The 17,632-nt window shown below is 50.6% G+C and overlaps 7 protein-coding genes across 7 annotated transcripts; 3 read left to right on the top strand and 4 right to left on the bottom strand.

Annotated features, from left to right (window-relative positions):
- Nucleotides 1-164: 164 nt before the first annotated feature.
- N7509_007836 (U5 snRNP component Snu114, putative) lies at nucleotides 165-3,346 on the bottom strand (the record flags this gene model as incomplete). Its single annotated transcript, XM_056632473.1, has 4 exons — nucleotides 165-727; nucleotides 785-3,013; nucleotides 3,094-3,233; nucleotides 3,327-3,346. The coding sequence occupies 4 exons, from the start codon at nucleotides 3,344-3,346 to the stop codon at nucleotides 165-167; spliced, it is 2,952 nt and encodes a 983-aa protein (XP_056488024.1).
- A 258-nt stretch (nucleotides 3,347-3,604) lies between these two features.
- erg10B (acetyl-CoA C-acetyltransferase) lies at nucleotides 3,605-5,008 on the top strand (the record flags this gene model as incomplete). The annotated part of the gene is made up of 5 exons (XM_056632472.1): nucleotides 3,605-3,669; nucleotides 3,733-3,782; nucleotides 3,850-3,925; nucleotides 3,999-4,548; nucleotides 4,613-5,008. The coding sequence occupies 5 exons, from the start codon at nucleotides 3,605-3,607 to the stop codon at nucleotides 5,006-5,008; spliced, it is 1,137 nt and encodes a 378-aa protein (XP_056488023.1).
- A 400-nt stretch (nucleotides 5,009-5,408) lies between these two features.
- On the bottom strand, nucleotides 5,409-6,967 carry N7509_007834 (putative ZIP family zinc transporter; the record flags this gene model as incomplete). Its single annotated transcript, XM_056632471.1, has 3 exons — nucleotides 5,409-6,556; nucleotides 6,658-6,849; nucleotides 6,925-6,967. 3 exons carry the CDS (start codon nucleotides 6,965-6,967, stop codon nucleotides 5,409-5,411), a joined length of 1,383 nt encoding a protein of 460 aa, XP_056488022.1.
- A 433-nt stretch (nucleotides 6,968-7,400) lies between these two features.
- On the bottom strand, nucleotides 7,401-9,029 carry N7509_007833 (Atg14 domain-containing protein; the record flags this gene model as incomplete). The annotated part of the gene is made up of 1 exon (XM_056632470.1): nucleotides 7,401-9,029. The coding sequence occupies one exon, from the start codon at nucleotides 9,027-9,029 to the stop codon at nucleotides 7,401-7,403; it is 1,629 nt and encodes a 542-aa protein (XP_056488021.1).
- Nucleotides 9,030-9,376: 347 nt separating this feature from the next.
- N7509_007832 (uncharacterized protein) lies at nucleotides 9,377-9,981 on the top strand (the record flags this gene model as incomplete). Its single annotated transcript, XM_056632469.1, has 4 exons — nucleotides 9,377-9,601; nucleotides 9,659-9,717; nucleotides 9,794-9,858; nucleotides 9,917-9,981. 4 exons carry the CDS (start codon nucleotides 9,377-9,379, stop codon nucleotides 9,979-9,981), a joined length of 414 nt encoding a protein of 137 aa, XP_056488020.1.
- Nucleotides 9,982-10,233: 252 nt separating this feature from the next.
- On the bottom strand, nucleotides 10,234-12,098 carry N7509_007831 (uncharacterized protein; the record flags this gene model as incomplete). Its single annotated transcript, XM_056632468.1, has 4 exons — nucleotides 10,234-10,418; nucleotides 10,487-10,659; nucleotides 10,721-11,495; nucleotides 11,549-12,098. The coding sequence occupies 4 exons, from the start codon at nucleotides 12,096-12,098 to the stop codon at nucleotides 10,234-10,236; spliced, it is 1,683 nt and encodes a 560-aa protein (XP_056488019.1).
- Nucleotides 12,099-12,520: 422 nt separating this feature from the next.
- Nucleotides 12,521-17,081, top strand: N7509_007830 (cleavage/polyadenylation factor CFT1; the record flags this gene model as incomplete). The annotated part of the gene is made up of 6 exons (XM_056632467.1): nucleotides 12,521-14,462; nucleotides 14,529-14,833; nucleotides 14,900-15,067; nucleotides 15,122-16,210; nucleotides 16,295-16,442; nucleotides 16,639-17,081. The coding sequence occupies 6 exons, from the start codon at nucleotides 12,521-12,523 to the stop codon at nucleotides 17,079-17,081; spliced, it is 4,095 nt and encodes a 1,364-aa protein (XP_056488018.1).
- Nucleotides 17,082-17,632: the final 551 nt, after the last annotated feature.

Genomic DNA, 17,632 nt, shown 5'->3' with positions numbered 1-17,632 from the left:
CTCATGCGGTGTATAATTGACTGTGAGACCATTACCTAGGGTAGAAATACATAAAGCGATTGCGCCACGCCACGCCACGCCACGCCGCTCAGCGCATCGGTGATGACTCCATAGTTCTCCAAACCCTTCTCGTTGCGTTTCTTTTTCTTCCTCGATGAATGAAATTATGAGTCCAAAACACCACTCTCCTTCAATCCCTTCCACAATTCCGGTTCCAGGAACTTGCTAACAGTAACATCCTCCGCCAAACCCTTACGACGTCTCGTCTTGAGAACAAAGTCGCGAGCCGTGGCCATAGCACCGGCCTGCTCGAGGGGTTTCAGCTTGACATCACGGTCCAAGGGATCACCGGGTACAACACTCCACTTATCAAAGGCCAGATTCACTGAGGCTTGGCCCTGGGTGTGGATGCGAAGATCCGTTTCGAAACCGAAGGAGTCAATTACTGGAATCAAACCGCGGACCGAGTATAGCGGTGTACCCGCGATAGGACCGTCTGAGAGGACGTGTCCGCGTCGGCGAGAGAGGACGGTGTAAACCGAGGCCACGGCGTCAGCGGGTCCGGTCATTGTGCAGGAATAGATTGGCTCCATGAGACGGGGGGAAGCCATTAGGAATGAAGAATAGACGGCGCGACGAGCGGTTGGGATGATTTGACCTCCTCCTCGGTAGATTGCTTGCTCGGCAAGGGAGACGTCTGTGAGTCGGAACTTGGTGTTGCGAATGGCTGGAAGTAAAAACATTAGTATCGATGCCTGTAAATGAAAGAGTAGTGAAGACTTACGTTCTTCGCATAGTGGCCCTTCTCTGGTTCCCCAGCTGAAACCCTGAGTGATCGAGTCTCGGACGGTGCCAAGAAGTTGCTTGTTCACTTGAGACGGTAGGGTATCATCTTGGAGAATATTGGGGCCCATCTCGTCCGGGCCGAATGCCCAAATGCTGCGAGCGGCAAGCTTATCCCAGTCGTAATTATCCTCGAAAAAGCGCGCGACCTTTCGGATAGGGTCTTTGATGCTGACCCGGCCGCTTTCAATGTCCTCGGCGATTCCTTCATCCAAAGGCTCGGCAATCATGGTGATTTTGTTCTTCTTGTTTGGGGTGATCGAGTAGCACATGATCGCAGAGGTCTCAACGACAGTCTCACAGAAACGTGTCACCGGGTCGGAAACCTTGATTTCCATCTCTGAGTACAGTCGACGAAGATCGTGCAGCACACAGTCCATATAAAGCTCACCCGTACCCAGCACGATGTGCTCGCCAGACTCTTCGACCTTGGTTGAGATCAAAGGATAGCTCTTGTTAATTTTGCGCAGACCGTCCAACATCTTCGGCAGTTCAGATGGGTTGACGGGTTCCACAGCGACCTTGAAGACCGACTCGGTCATGTGCTTAATGGGCTGGAAGATATATGGTTCTTCGTCTTCTTCGAGCTTGAGGGGGACCAGGGTGGCGGTTTTAACAATAGAGTTATCCACACCACCCAAGAGAACCCAGTTACCAGCAGGAACACCATCTGTGGGGATGTTGTAGCAAGTCTCTGCGATCCATGTGTCGGAAATCGTTGCGACAACCATATCTTCTTCATCTTCGGGGGTATAGCCTTCACCAAGGACACGAACTTGCTGACCGGGTCGAGCTGTACCACTCAGAATTCTTCCAAACGAGTAGAAGCCAGTCGCGTCAGTGGTGCTGAAAAGCTTGGTGACATGAACCACAAGGGGTCCATCTTGGTCACAGGCTGCCATTGAGCTTGCAACCTTTGAGTCCAATGGACCGGTATAATACCGCTCCAGCATGCGCTGGGCACCCTCGACTGGCGAAGGGATGTGTTGCACCGCCATATCGACGAAACCACTAGGAGGGCCGAAGAATTGCTCACAAACCAGGTTAAGCAGCTCCTTTGCATCCGACTTCAACTGAGATGGCTTCAGGTGGACGCCCACCGAAGCTAATGTCTCCTTAAGGTCCTCGGGACTTTCACTAAGGGTGTGAGAATAAAGCTTGTAAATAGGCTCCAAGACGAATTTCACGAAAGCCCGTTTGGAGTTCTCTTCCACGCCCTTGCGGGTGAACTTCCGGCTTCGGGGGTTGTAGAAGATATCTCCCCAGAGTCGCGCGGCGAACTCTGTGGAGTCAAGTCGGGGATAGGTGTCTGCATACATCCTGGCGAATGATTGCAATGTGAAGCACCAGTTCATCGAACTAGAAGCGAACGCAACATTTCCCTTCTCAGGGCTCAATCGTCGGCGTTCACCTTGTCCTGGCAAGACGTTTTCAATAACTGTGTTGATTTCTTCAATCACATGCTTCAGTTTGAAGTAGGCATCGTTGGGCGGAAGCTTGAGTTCCAGGATAAGGCGGTCCATTTTGTTCACAACCAGCGTCATGGGAATATCTTCCAGCACTGCATGTTTGATGATCTGCTCAGTATTGGCCTGAACACCCTCGACAACATCCACAACGAGGACTACACCATCTGCCAAGCGAACCGATGCGGCAACTTCATCCACAAAGTTCACATGTCCGGGGGTATCGATGATGTTAAGAAGATGGGATTTGCCCTTGGTGCCCTGGAGAACCAAGCTCATCGGAGCTGATTTGACCGAAAGACCGCGCTCGCGTTCCAGAAAGTGAACATCAGTGTATCGCAGCTGCTCCTCCTTGCGCTTACCGATGCGCTTCTCGAGACGTTCCGTCAAGTCGTGTGTCTGTCGGACCAGCATATCCATAAACGCAGTCTTTCCATGGTGCAGATGGCCTACAACTGCGACATTTCTTATTTGATCGGGGAAGTTGAGCAGATCTGACATGAATTCGCGAGAGAAATGAACGGGAGGGAGCTCTGTTTCGGCGATTGCAAATTTCTTCTGTTGGACGGGGGCGATGATAGGTTCCGATAGAGGTTGCGCATCCTCCTCTTGGACCATGGTCTCGACATCGGTACCGTATAGTTGTTGTGCGCTGGGATAATATTGCTTGTCTTCGTGCAAAATGACGGCGTTTGAAGGTCCATCTGTCGCGACACGGGGATTAGCGAATGGGGAGCGGAATTGGAAATCGAAGCGCGGCGCGGCGCAGAGCAGCAAAGCTTACCATCGACCTCCATTAACTGCTGGTCATTCACATCCTCTTCCTCCTCTTCATCATCGAATGCTTCATCGAACTTAAAGGCCTCGGGGACCTGCTCATTCTGCTCCTCGTCGGAGTCGGCCTCGCCGATGTAGTTACCGAACCTAGGCCCCTGGTTAGAACGCGTTGCGCATTTGGTAGAGGGGAATAGAAATTGAAAACGCAGTCAGGTAGGAGGGGGAATATAAAGAACATACTCGTCATAAAGATCCTCCATGGTGGGTATGAATGGCAGGAATGGGCGCAAAGTGAAGATGATCCGCCCGATTCGGTGCTGGCGTGACGCCGGAGTGGAAAGTTGGAAGATTCTCAACTTTCACTTGGTCCGAGCGTTCTCAAGTACTCCCCGCCTACACCGTACAGCTCCTCACTCCACGGCTGCCCCCCCCCACTATATTAGAACCGCACCCCTCGGTGGAATCTTCTCCTTTTCATCAATTGATCTCAGTTCCGTTCAATCCTTTTACATTGCACCATGTCTTCCCTTCCTCCCGTCTACATTGTTTCCACCGCCCGTACCCCTGTGGGCGGTTTCCTTGGGTAAATATATACTTGCCCCTCAATATTTGGTTACCGCTTCCGATAAAACTAACAAGGAAGCAGCTCTCTTTCCACCCTTGCTGCTCCCAAGCTCGGTGCCCATGCTATCAAGTGTATGTCCAATCCTTCATGACAATCATTAAGACACGCCTTGAACCCATTGCTAACAGAGAACTATAGCCGCTGTCGAGCGTGCTGAGGGCATCAACCCCGCCGATGTCGAGGAGGTCTTCTTTGGCAACGTTCTGTCTGCTGGGTAAGTTGAGGATACCGGAGCCAGGATAATTGCTCCCATTTGACAATGTTACTAACGAACTCCCTCACAACAGTGTCGGACAGAACCCTGCCCGCCAATGCGCTATCGGTGCTGGCCTCGCGGATTCCACCGTCTGTACCACCGTCAACAAGGTCTGCGCCTCCGGCCTGAAGGCCGTCATCCTCGGTGCCCAGACCATCATGACCGGAAACGCCGACATTGTCGTCGCCGGTGGTGCTGAGTCCATGTCCAACACCCCTCACTACCTCCCCAACATGCGCACTGGCGCCAAGTACGGAAACCAGAGCCTGGTCGACGGAATCCAAAAGGACGGTCTGCAGGACGCCTACGGCAAGCAAGAGCTCATGGGCTTCGCTGCCGAGGAGTGCGCCGAGGACCACGGCTTCAACCGCGAGCAGCAGGACGACTACGCCATCCGCAGCTACCAAAAGGCCCAAGCCGCGCAGAAGGCCGGAGTTTTCGACTTCGAGATCGCTCCCATTGAGATCCCCGGTTTCCGCGGTAAGCCCGGTGTCACCGTTTCCCAGGACGACGAGCCCAAGAACCTCAATCCGGAGAAGCTGCGCGCTATGAAGCCCGCTTTCATCCCCGGCACCGGCACTGTGACCGCCCCCAACGCCTCCCCCCCTGAACGACGGTGCCGCCGCACACGTCCTGGTCTCCGAGGCTAAGGTCAAGGAGCTCGGTCTCAAGCCCATCGCCAAGATTCTCGGCTGGGGTGAAGCCGCTCACGCGCCTAACAAGTTCACCACCGCCCCTGCCCTGGCTATCCCCAAGGCTCTCAAGCACGCTGGCGTGACTCAGGAGTCCATCGATGCCTTCGAGATCAACGAGGCTTTCAGCGTTGTCTCCCTTGCCAACATGAAGCTGCTCGGCCTCTCCGAGGACAAGGTTAACATTCACGGTGGTGCTGTTGCCATTGGTCACCCTCTTGGTGCTTCCGGTGCCCGTATCCTGTCTACCCTGATCGGTGTCCTCAAGGCTAAGCAGGGTAAGCTCGGCTGCGTTGGTATCTGCAACGGTGGCGGTGGTGCTAGCGCCCTCGTCCTCGAGCTCCTCTAAATGGATATTAATGATGTATGGATATGAACTGATTTTCAACACTGCGTGTGAGATACCACTGCGTGAATAGCTGGTAGTAGATACCTGGGTTTACGAACCGAATAAAATTTCGAAATACAAAACTTTAATTTTTATGAATATTCAAACTCGACTTAAGTACTAGTATACTAGTATATTGTGTGGTAGTTTAAGTGTCAATGCAAACTAGTTGCAGTAGTTGCTATATAAAAGCTCAAATTATTGGCTTTGCTATACAGAAAGCATACAAAGGTTGATATCGAATTGGGTTATTCACATGCAAGGTGAAAATATTTCATTCAAATTGTTCTAAAGGTAAAAAGTAACAGTAACAAGGCATAAGATGGCGTAAACTAATGCTACATTTTCATTTCCAAGGCTCTCAGGCAAAAGCACCAACAAGCGCCATCAAAATGGCACCACATGCAACAGACACACAAGCCTCAACTCGCCGCCTACCCTGAAGAGTCTCATAACTAGACTCACTAAGGAAATCTTCAGCAAGAAGCTCAACAAGACCCGCAAAAAGAAGAAGCCCGCTACTAATAGCATTGGTGATGCCCACCATAAGCAGACCCGTCGCACTCGCAGGGTCATAAAAATTATGCAAAATGAGACCAAGTGCCTGGCCAAGAGGTGTAGTCGTTCCATAAGCAAGCGACATGAGCCAAGGCTTCATGGAAGAGGGACCAAAAAGGTCAGGGATTAGCGACGCAATGCGCGAACCCAGGGCGAAACCTTCAAAAGTTTGATGGAAACTGATAGCGACGAGTAGAACGACAAACGATGTCCCCGTTGCAACGCTAAGCGCCATACCGATGAAAATGCTGTGAAACAAAATCCCCGCTTCCAAGAGGAGACATTGCAAAAGTTGCCGTTGGGGATTTTGCATTGGCATGTTGGAGTGCTCGCTCAATCGCGGCCGGTGACGGCGAGCAGTAGTAGAGTGCACTGCTGAGGGACGGGAACGGGGTTGTCCATTGATAGGGGTAGTGTCGTCTGCATATACGTCAAGACCTTCAATATCAGCACCTTCGTCTTCCTCCCCTTTATCTGATTGGGAGCCGATAGCATGTGGGTGTTCGGATTCGTATTCGAGCGAGGCAGCAGGCTCAGTGGTGTCCAACGGGTTATTTTGTCGTAGGCCTTCCATGCGGATATTGCCCGATGCTTCCCGGTCATGGTCGAGTAAATAGTCCTGAGTCCCATGGCGGAAGTCATCGAGTGATTCACGGCCAATATCGCCCATTAATGTATCATAATCGTTTCCGTGAACATGGCCTGCTCCTTTCATCGCGAAGAACATTTCTACCAGCACGACGGCAAATACAGACATCATCGCGACAAACCCGGCCATGGCCCGGTAGGAGTGGCTCCAAAACTTGGGCAGACATGGATCTGTCAATGACATGAAGGCTGTAGGAAGCAGGTGTACGAATGCTGTAGCGATCAAAACGCCTGTCCCGAAATGTCTGGATATGAAAAGGAATCGACGTGGAATAGGTAAACCGGGGAAACGGCGAGCAAGGACTGGGAAAGAGCATGCTAATATAGAAAGAGATTGTTAACTATTTGACGATCTCTTGCTGGACACTATCCTGACGCAGACAGAAAAAGGAGGTGGTACGTACCAAATGTACTCAAGACGAGAATGAGGAAGAGCGCCATAACATGCAGAGGCGTGTTATACGCACCCCGCTGCCCGGAGCCACATGTTGATCCATCATCAGTGTCCGAAGCTCGTACAAAGTTCCCATTTCGTCGTTTAAGCTCAGCTTGTAGGAGAGATTCGGGGAGTTGCGAGAGGGCGTCGAGGGCGAAATCTGATAGACAGTCAGAAGCAAGTTCTCTCACCCGGTATGGTGGGGCTGGTGTTGGGGCTGGAATGGATTGCTCACCAAGAGATCTCCCGCCTACATCCAATGCCTGCGCATTCTGCATTTTTGATCGGGGTGTGTACTCGATGCTGCTGGGCCCGAGCCACATCCGCAAGCTCGGAAGATCAATTCGGGGGGCGGAGAGGAGAGTTCCGCCGGGTGCCAAGGCTGGAATCACGCAATCAGATTCGCGTTACAATATCCTGCAATGTGCTAGCACCGTATAGGCGATCCCGATCCCGATCTCGGGCGCATCGTTGAAGCAAAGCAAAGCGGAGAGTTTCGGGCCACCTTGCACGCGTGTTATCCATCTTATCTCGGCAGCTTACTAACCGCGCGGATCCCGGGGCCATCCCGCAGCCTTACCGATGGAGGTGGAGGTGGAGGATGTTGAGTTACTCGTAAGAAGGACGTTCTGCAGAATGTAATTGTATTTAATATCTAAACTAGCAAGTGTGGTTGGAATATGTTCGTTGTTGTTGTCGATGCGCATATTTCTATCTATTGTTGAGCTTCATCCAGCCGCTATTGCCTTTCGAGCGACGGCCTTCATCTGCGCCCTGGCCCTGGCCCTGGCTGGATGGTTCATTGTTTGCCCCTTCATTTGGTTGGATGGGGACTGAAGGTGAGCTCGAGATGTTGGAACTCTGTATGAAAGGTGGCTGATCAGGCTCTGTAGGCCCATCGTCCCATTCATTTTCTTCTAACAGTTCCCATTCTGCACTGGTCATCTCTCCAAGTAGATTGGCCTTTAATTTATCCACGATCTTCGTGGGCGTTGGTAGCTTCCAGGTGCGCACATACTCGGATCCTTCGGATCCAGCTAGAAAAGAGTGCACCGTGCCGTGTGAATAGTGTCCAAGCATGGGGAATGATTTCCTGCGTTGTATCGTCGTTTGCGGGGAGTCCTTGGTGGACTTGATCTTAGTCTGTGTATCGCGACTTGCAAAAGCTCGCATCAGAGAGGAAGGCTGGGCTGGTGGAGCAACTAGTAGCTGGTACATGCTCTTTCCCATGTCGCAAACTTCTTCCCAAGAGTCGGATGTCAGGTTGATGCCTTGGGTTCGGCATAGCCAAGCCACATCCCAGGCCAACAATGTCGCTCCCTCAAGAAAGAGCGCATATGTGCCAGGGTCTTCTTTTGCCAGTCGTTGAAGAGACTTGTCAATGAAAAGTGGCCGCGGACGAGACTGGGTACGTGCATCTCCCGTTCTCGAGCTGGCTTGACTCGACAGTGAAGAGTGCGCGGTATTCTTCCCAGTCATTCCACGCGAATCATATGAGGAGGCAGGCGGGTATATGGTCGGGGTCGGATAATCTCGATGAGGCAGGGTTATTTCAGCTGGTAGCCTGAGAGAGAGGTAGTGTGAGACTAGGACAAGAAGCTGAGCAACGTTCGAGAAGGAAGTCGATATTTGAGCGGGCGTGGCACCTTCAAAGATGTCAGTAAACTGTGGGCGCACAATACTTGTACCCATCGTGGAGGACTTGCCATTCATGTCCCTTAAATCCACTATGGGCATGCCTCCTAGCACGTATAGTTGACGAGGATCGCCCTTCCTCGCCGTCTTCTGTCGTAAGCCATAGAGATGGGCAGCTTCTCGACAAAGAAAGATCCTTGCCTCCGCCGTCTTACTATGCAAAGAATGCCAAAGATGCTCAGCTCTTTTGGTTGCATTCTGAACAGCCGTCAGACTAGCCGTTTCCCGCTCCACAAGCTGGTACTGGGCAGATTCAGCATCGGCGCGTCTCCGAGCCAGAGTTGCTTTTCGTTCCGCCAGGTCAGCTTTTTTAACCCTAATATCCTCTTTCAGGGCTGCGGTATTTCGGGACAGGTCGTCCCTCCTTGAAGCCGAGGCGACTTGTTTGCTGGAGATCGTTTGGAGAGACCAAGTACTCGTACTCGTACTTGGATGGCTCAATCTTGAAGACTGCTCTCCAGGCCCGAGGTGTTGATCTTTCGGAGCTCCATGGGAAACGGCTGTTTCAATCTGGTTCGCTAGGGTTTCCTTCTCTAGAAGAGCCCGTGTGGTATCCAAGCGCAGAGGATAGAGCCGATTGCGGGCACATGTCGGACAGAGGTGTGGGAGGCGGGAGTGGGCAGAGTCGCATATATGGCAGCTCATCGCAGATGGTTGATAGCTCTCAACGGAAGTTCAGAGGCGGCATTTCCACGGTATGTCGAAGGAGCTACCAGAGCTGCCGCCGAGAACCATGAGGATGAGGGGTGAGGAGAAGAAGGTGGCAGCGGTGTCGGAGAGGGCGCGTTGTGATGTCGTCACCTGACGCTCGGGCGCGGACCCAGCCATGTAATCTCACGGGATCTGCCTATGCCCTTTTAACGGTTGTGTACAACCAGGGGAAGTTCCGATATGCATTGATTGCCCACCAACTCATTCAAATACTGGCCATTGTGTTTTCTTGAACTTCCAAATTTCGAACAACCAGTGTCAACCACTTCAAAAGAGTCACCATGGAATCGCCGGGCGGTGCCCAATCTAATATGACATCTCAATCCATAGGGGTTGGCCAAACACACAGCCCAGCTGCAGTGGAAGAATTTCCCATCGTCACCCGTCTTACCCAAGGACTCGCTGAATGTGACTGGGACCAACTGCAAGAAAAATACACGGATGCCATGGATGAGCACAGCCGGGTAGAGGAGGAGCTTCGCGTCGAGACCGCAAGATTGCTAGAGGTAATTGTTCATCCCTGCACCCGAATGTGATATATGTAAATATTGACCATGAGATAGGTTTTCACAGCTTGGTCCCAAACGACTGTCTTACAAGACGAGAGGCGAGCTTTAAAACGGTATGAAACCTTTCCCCTTCCAGGAAACTGCCTCCAAAGGCCACGGCCATGAAAATGATAGCTAAAAATTCCATAGATTCAAGACGCAGATGCAGCACGTACAAAACTCCGAAGTGAGCGTGGAGAATAAGAAAAAGCACTGTAAGTGAGACGATGGTGCTTCAGTTGTCTTGGAGAAAGGGCTAATTTTTGCATGCAGACAATGATGTTGTCAAGGCGTTCCAGAGCGCCCTAGCCCTGCTCAACGAGCAGATGAAGGCTTAATCTTGATTATCTTAAACTACAAGTCTCTGGCTCAGGCTCCGCTGGCGGATGCCGAGTCACCCTATCAATTGATATGCGGCGGTGATCAGTTTCACCAGATGGAGATTTCCATGTATTCCTTAAATTTGTTTAATCAATTTCTGTGAACGCTCAAACATCGTATACATCACAGAGTTAACACATTAATATGATGAAAAGTCTCAGTTAGAATTCCAGAAAAATCAAGATCCCGCCCGATTCAGGCCGCAGCTATCAGTCACCGGATCGTCCACCCCGGGCACTTCTTCCAGTAATATCCTGCCAGTTAGCGTTGATTCTTCGTCCAGTATTCGCGAGGAGACCCTCTTCTTCGGCTTCCTCGGCATCTTCATCCAGCTGTCTCTCGTCCAGTTTCGGCGATCGGAACAGAGTAGTAATGAAGACGATTAGATATACACCTGAAGACAAGGGGTGTTAGTCCAAGAAGCAAACACATTAACAAAGACCGTGGGATAGGGATACTCACCGAGGAAGAAGAATTGTGCCCAGAAAAACACCACACCAAAGAAAGGGAAATTGAGAGTGATGCGGTTTAGGAACGTGCTGACAACACTAGGGGGTGCATACCCGCTGCGCGGCAGGGTTCTTCGCCAGTTCAGAGCATGGCTTGATGAGCTCCTCACTGTTGGAGCAGTCTGGCTGCCCGAAAGGCAGAATCGGTTCCCTGTCGCAGAACGTCTGTGGGCCAAAAGTTGCATACTGCGGAGCGACTACCATGGAAATGGAGTAATTCAGCGCTAGTGTAATCAGCATCAACATGGAAGTTGCCATGAGCAGAGCTTGCGGTGACGTATGACCCTTTCGAATTTGGAAGATTCTGATCCAAAGGAACCGAATACCAACCACGGCAATTCCAGCGACAGAGCTGCAGAATAGCAGTAACACCAACGCCGTAAATATAGCGTAGTCAACTGGAAAGACCTTGGCAGAATGAACCAAAGCCCAGTTCACGGGATTGAAGATGTTGACATGTCCGAGGATATATCCACAGCGGTGCTTGCAGATCGAGTTCTTTGCTTTGTCGATGGCCGTAAGGAGCATTGAGACCCACACTAAGAGCGCTACCAAGAGTAGGATAATACCTCCAAGCAACTTGAATGGACGGAAGACGGCCTCGATCTTGAACCAGAACCGTATGAGCCAGCTTCGTCCTTCGCCTTGGGCTTCATCGACTAGACGTTGACGTCGAATTAGAGTTCTCTCCTCTCGGATGAGAGTGTCAAGTTCCCGACGGTCCTTGGAGGATAAGAGTTCCGGATTTCCTCCACAGCGACCCTCCAGCTGGCGTTGTCGTTCCTGATTTGTCTCAAGTTGGTGCGCAGTATTCGCACGCAAAGTGGGGTTGGATATCGAGGGAGCCGTCTTGATCAAGCCAATCGGGAGCAGCGCGAGCCCGGACGAAGTATATAGAACATAAAGACAGAGGCCAAGAGTCATAAGCAGACCAAGGGCAAATGTCAATGCACGCTCCCCATCTGCAGCAATGTTAGTCTCGTTTTCAATTTCGTGGATTGTGACCAAGACCCACGGTTCTCAGTGAGCAACTTCTTGAAATAATCAAAGTCCAAGTCGCTCTTATTGTCAGAAATAGGAGCGAAGAATCCCACGAGGAAAAGGATAATCACGATTGCAATGAATGAAAATGTGTACTTGAAAGCGCCCCAGAAGCGCTGCCCCAATGTCTGCTCTCCACTCTCAGTGGCCACTTCATCGTATTCTTCGTACCAGAAGTAGACAAATGGGATGACCAGGAGACATAAGAGTGCATCCAGGGAATAGAGAATATAATAAATGATAGTCAGAGCATAGGTGATGCGGTCGACTGCCTCTTGGGTTGCCCACTCTTTCCGTTGGCCTAGTCTGGATGAAGTAGTTGACGACACCAGTGCGACATCCACCGGAAGCAGAAGCACCGTAGCAAGGAGACTGGTGATTGCGATGATACAAGTCAGAGTTACAGACGGCGAGCGATCTCGAGGAGTCTGATAAACATAAATGAAAACCGAAGCCGCCGCAAGCAAGACAGCTATCACGGCTCCGTAGACGATCCAGATCAGAGATGTCTGAAGAAGGGCCATGTTGAAGTGAAGTGATTCCGCATGAGAAGCAGAAATTTCAACTGGCGTGAGACAGATAGAAACCACCGGGTTTATTGAAACAAGCTTAGCATTCAAGTCCAAGTTCAAGTTTCATTCCCAAAGGCCGCGAAGTAAACTGACACCGCGTCTGTCGTCATAAGCTAACCCGGTTTGGGAAAGCAGATAACGTGACTTTGTTTGCTCTGGATCACGTGCCATCTCTTTCGACCCGCCCTGCGACAAACAATCTGAGAGATATCCAAGTGACATAAATCTGCATTTCCCAAATTCACTTCACTTCCGACGGGAACGGAGAAGCTTTGAATCTGGTCAGAGTTGAAGCTGCAATGCTTATCGACAATATCAAGCGCAGAAAATAGACCATTGGAACCACATCTCCTGAAAGAGAAAGACCATTTCCAATGCAGTGCTATACGGAGCTGCTACCCCCAACGGGGGTCACCCATGCATTGGCGGTGCCCTTTATCTCCGCAACAGCACAAAATTTGATCGTGGTGCGATCTTCCCTGTTGCAGGTGTTCTCCCTCATCAAAGCCTCCACTCAAATAGAAGGCGAAGTCTCAGAGACCCACCCGTCAACATCTCACCCATCAGGAACGAAGCTACTCTTGGAAAAGGAGTATCAATTGCCTGGAACAGTCACAGACTTGAGCCGCGTCAAAACTTTGAACTCGAAAAGTGGCGGAGAGGCCATTCTTCTGGCGGTCCGCAACGCGAAGCTCTCCTTGATCGAATGGGATCCCGAACGCCATGGAATCTCTACCGTCTCCATTCACTACTACGAGCGAGATGATCTGACGAGAAGCCCCTGGGCACCTGATCTGAGCCGATGTAGCAGCATTCTCAGCGTGGACCCGAGTAGTCGCTGCGCGGTGTTCAACTTCGGGATCCGCAACCTCGCAATTTTACCCTTTCATCAAGCGGGGGATGATCTGGTGATGGATGACTATGATTCAGAGTTTGATGGAGAGCGCCCGGCTGTTGGGAAGAATAACGACGGAACAACATATCAAACCCCTTACGCAGCTTCATTTGTCCTGTCCTTGACGGCTTTTGACCCTTCTTTATTACACCCAGTCAGCCTTGAATTCCTCTACGAATATAGGGAGCCGACTTTTGGAATCTTGTATTCTCACATTGCAACTTCGAGTGCCCTGGTTCACGAGAGGAAAGATGTGATGTTCTACACCGTCTTCACTCTGGATCTCGAGCAACGGGCTTCGACGACCCTCTTATCTGTTTCTAAGCTACCCAGTGATTTATTCAAGGTAGTGGCTCTTCCACCTCCTGTGGGAGGTGCATTGCTCATTGGTTCGAATGCGATTGTGCACGTGGACCAAGCCGGGAAAACCAACGCAGTGGGCGTGAACGAATTTGCTCGCCTAGTTTCGTCATTCTCTATGAGCGACCAATCCGATCTAGCTTTCCGCTTGGAAGGCTGTGTTGTGGAGCGACTCGGAGGAGACAGTGGTGATCTAATTCTCGCACTTGCATCGGGGGATATGGCCTTGATCCGATTTAAGCTTGATGGTCGATCCGTTTCAGGAATGTCAATTCATCGCCTACCAGCACCTTCAGATGGAAGTCTTTTGAACTCAGCAGCTTCTTGCTCTGCATGCTTCGGCGACGGGAATGTCTTTATTGGCAGCGAAGATGCGGATTCAGTTCTTCTTGGGTGGTCTCATTCGACTGCTTCCTTCAAGAAGGCAAGACTAGAATCGAGACAAGGAGCTGATGGCTTGGATGATCTCTCTGACGATGATGAGATCGAAGATGATGATCTTTACTCCTCTGTACCGGAGCCCATTCGAACCGATCAACGCACTGGCTCGGATAATACAACCTCTGGATACTATCACCTCCATCTGAATGACCGACTCTCTAATATTGGGCCTTTACGAGATGTGACACTGGGAAAAACCTTCACTGCCACCAAGAAACTGGACCAGGATCAGGATCAGGAAAATCCATCCGATAAGGAAGTCTCCGCCGACTTGGAGCTAGTCGCATCACAAGGTTCCGACAGAGCTGGTGGCTTGGTCGTCATGAAGCGTGAAATAGACCCTGTCGTGGCAGCTTCCGTGAACATCGATGGAGCCGACGCCGTATGGTCTGCTACCATTCTCACCAAGGAGGAAGCTGCCAATCAATATGTGATAATTTCATGCCAGACAGAGATCAATGAAGTGTCCGAGGTCTTGAAAGTCGAGGACTCAGCCTTGCAACCCTACAAGGCCCCCGATTTCAACCCTAACCAGGATCACACCATCGACATTGGGCCTTTGGCCGGATCATCCCGTCTCGTCCAAGTCCTACAGAACGAAGTTCGAAGTTATGACTCTGGTAAGTTTTAACCTTGGAGTATTGGGGCAATCTGAAATGGAACGCTTACAAGAGAAACTTCTCCAGAACTGGGCTTAGCACAGATATATCCGATCTGGGACGAAGATACCGATGAAGAACGAGTCGCTGTCAGCGCTAGCTTAATGGATCCTTTCATTGCCATACTTCGAGACGATGCTTCTCTTTTGCTCCTTCAAGCAGATGAAAGTGGCGATCTAGATGAAGTTGCGCTACAGGATGACATTTCGAATCTCAAATGTCGTTCGATTTGTCTCTACAAGGACAAAAACCACACATTTACTTCGGCATCGGATTCTGTGGATGGTGGTGACACGCTTCTGTTTGTTTTGACTTCAGACTACAAAATTCTGGTAAATTATTGATGCAAAACGCGATGCTTCTTGAGCTCGAGCTCTGACTAACACTCATTCTTTCAGATCATCCATCTTCCTGACATGAAGCAACTGTTTTTGATCGATGGCATTGACTGCTTACAGCCGATATTGTCAGCCGAGCCACCACGACGATCCAATACGAAGGAAACCATCAACGAAATCCTTATTACCGACCTCGGTGATCGTTGGAGTACTTCACCCTACTTAATTGTATGAACTGTCACCTTAACTAGACATTTGACAAAATCCTAATCTGAAGAATAGGCTCGAACCGAGAACGACGAAATCATCGTCTACAAGCCCGTCACAATCTCCACAACAACCGGGGACCAACCGACCCAAGAGCTCCGATTCTTCCGAGAAGCCCATCACAGCCTCTCGAACATATCTTCCAAAACACCATCAGAAGAAATGCAAAGCCGCGCAAGGCCACTGCGCAAATTCAACGACATATCAGGGCTCAGCGGAGTTTTCCTACCCGGCGTCTCTGCAGGATTCATCCTTCGAACATCAGCAAGTTCCCCACATCTAATCCGTCTCCGTGGAGATTTCACGAAATGGCTCGACGGCTTTGACAGTGCATCACTCGGCTGCGAGAAAGGCTTCATCTATGTCGATTCAGAGAATGTGATTCGCGCATGCCAATTCGCACTGGAGACCCAATTCGACCATTCATGGACGACGCGCAAAGTTCCACTTCATGAACAAGTGGACTTTTTAGCCTATTCCACCGCCTCGGAAACCTATGTCGTGGCCACCAGCGTCAAGACCGAGTTCAAGCTTCCCGAGAACGACGAATTGCACCCAGAATGGCGGACCGAAGGCGTATCATTCTTGCCCGAGGTCCCGCAGAGCTCGATCAAAGTCATAAGTCCCAAGTCGTGGACTGTTGTTGACAGTTACCCGCTCGAGCTGGCGGAGCATGTAACAGCCGTAAAAAACATCAACATCGAGGTCTCGGAGAATACGCACGAGCGTAAAGACCTCATAGTTGTCGGAACGGCCATGGCCAAGGGCGAAGATATCCCCGCACGCGGATGCATCTATGTATTCGACGTGATTGAAGTGGTTCCTGAACCGGACCGGCCCGAAACAGGTCGCAAGTTGAAGCTAATTGGCAAAGAGACCGTCAAGGGTGCCGTGACTGCGCTATCGGGAATTGGTGGTCAGGGATTCGTGATCGTGGCCCAGGGTCAAAAGGCCATGGTTCGAGGCTTGAAGGAAGATGGAAGTCTTCTCCCTGTTGCTTTTATGGACATGCAGTGCTATGTCAGTGTTACGAAGGAACTCAAGGGCACGGGTATGGTTTTACTTGGGGATGCTATGAAGGGTCTTTGGTTTGCGGGTTACTCGGTACGTTCCTCACTCTTTTAGCTTAGGCCTTCTTCTCTCCGCCACGACGCATTTGAACACATGAGCTGACCATCTACACTACAGGAGGATCCATATAAAATGGCCCTCTTCGGCAAGGACCCGGAATACCTCGAGGTTGTCACCGCGGATTTCCTGCCGGACGGGAATAAATTGTATTTCTTGGTTGCCGACAGTGACTGCAACCTGCATGTGCTGCAATACGACCCTGAAGGTATGTTATCACCACCGCCATCGCCATCGTTATGATGCATCTAGCTAGCTAGCAGCCCAGCCAACCCAAACCCAACCATCAAACTAACCCACCACCTCTTATAGACCCCAAATCCTCCAACGGCGACCGCCTCCTAAACAGAAGCAAATTCCACACCGGAAACTTCGCCACAACAGTCAACCTCCTCCCCGAACAGCTGTCTCATCCGAACTCCTCAAATTCACCAACAACACCTCATCCAACTCCGACTCCGACATGGACATGGACCTAGACACCACCACCCCGCAAACATCCACGCACCAAATCCTCCTAACATCCCAAAACGGCTCTATTGGCCTAATAACCCCCATAACCGAAGATACCTACCGGCGCCTCTCAGCGCTGCAATCGCAATTAATCAACACAATCGAGCACGCGGGCGGATTGAATCCGCGCGCGTTTCGCGCTGTTGAGAGTGATGGCGGTGGTGGGCGGGGAATGGTTGATGGGACTTTGGTTAGACAGTGGTTGAATCTGGGCAGGACGAGGCAGGCTGAGATTGCGGGACGGGTTGGGGCTAGTGAGTGGGAGATTAGGGGGGGATTTGGAGGTTGTTGGGGGGGGATGGGTTGGGGTATCTCTAATGTGATGATGATGTGAGAGGAAGGAAAGGGGGGGCTTAGAATGAATGAATGAGAGAGGGAGAGAGTACTACATAGTTGAAAATGTATGGAAAGATCATGATTTCTTCACGGAGCACTTATGTTCATAGATCTAGCCTAGTCTAGTAACTATAGTCTACTAGTAACTAGTCTAGAGGAACGACCTCGTTCTCGTTCTCGTTCTTGATCAGCAGCTAAGATACGATATCTTCCACCTCCCAGTCTCATATACATGCATACTATCAAAAACCACACAATGTATGATGAAGAAAAGCAATGGAAAAAATTGGTATCTTTTTGAATTTATTCTTCTTGAAAAGTATTGATCCAGTTCTGGCCTCCCTGCTGCTAGGAATAGAGTAGAGTAGAGTGGCCTCTCAACATCGACCAGATCAAAACGCAGTAAAGTAAATAGCAGCATAGCATCATAACACGATTGTGGGATATAACCAAAAAACCGATCCGAACCGAGCATATAGAAATCAAATCAAATCAAATCCGTAGAAATCAAATCAAGTCCATCCAGTGACCGTGACCAATGAAAGAATC

Source organism: Penicillium cosmopolitanum (assembly GCF_028827165.1).
Source record: "Penicillium cosmopolitanum strain IBT 29677 chromosome Unknown utg000008l:1.0-4398992.0:1.0-4402845.0, whole genome shotgun sequence".
NCBI classification, from domain to species: domain Eukaryota; kingdom Fungi; phylum Ascomycota; class Eurotiomycetes; order Eurotiales; family Aspergillaceae; genus Penicillium; species Penicillium cosmopolitanum.
Note: the sequence above shows the minus strand (reverse complement) of the source record. Positions and strands in the feature narration are given on the sequence as shown.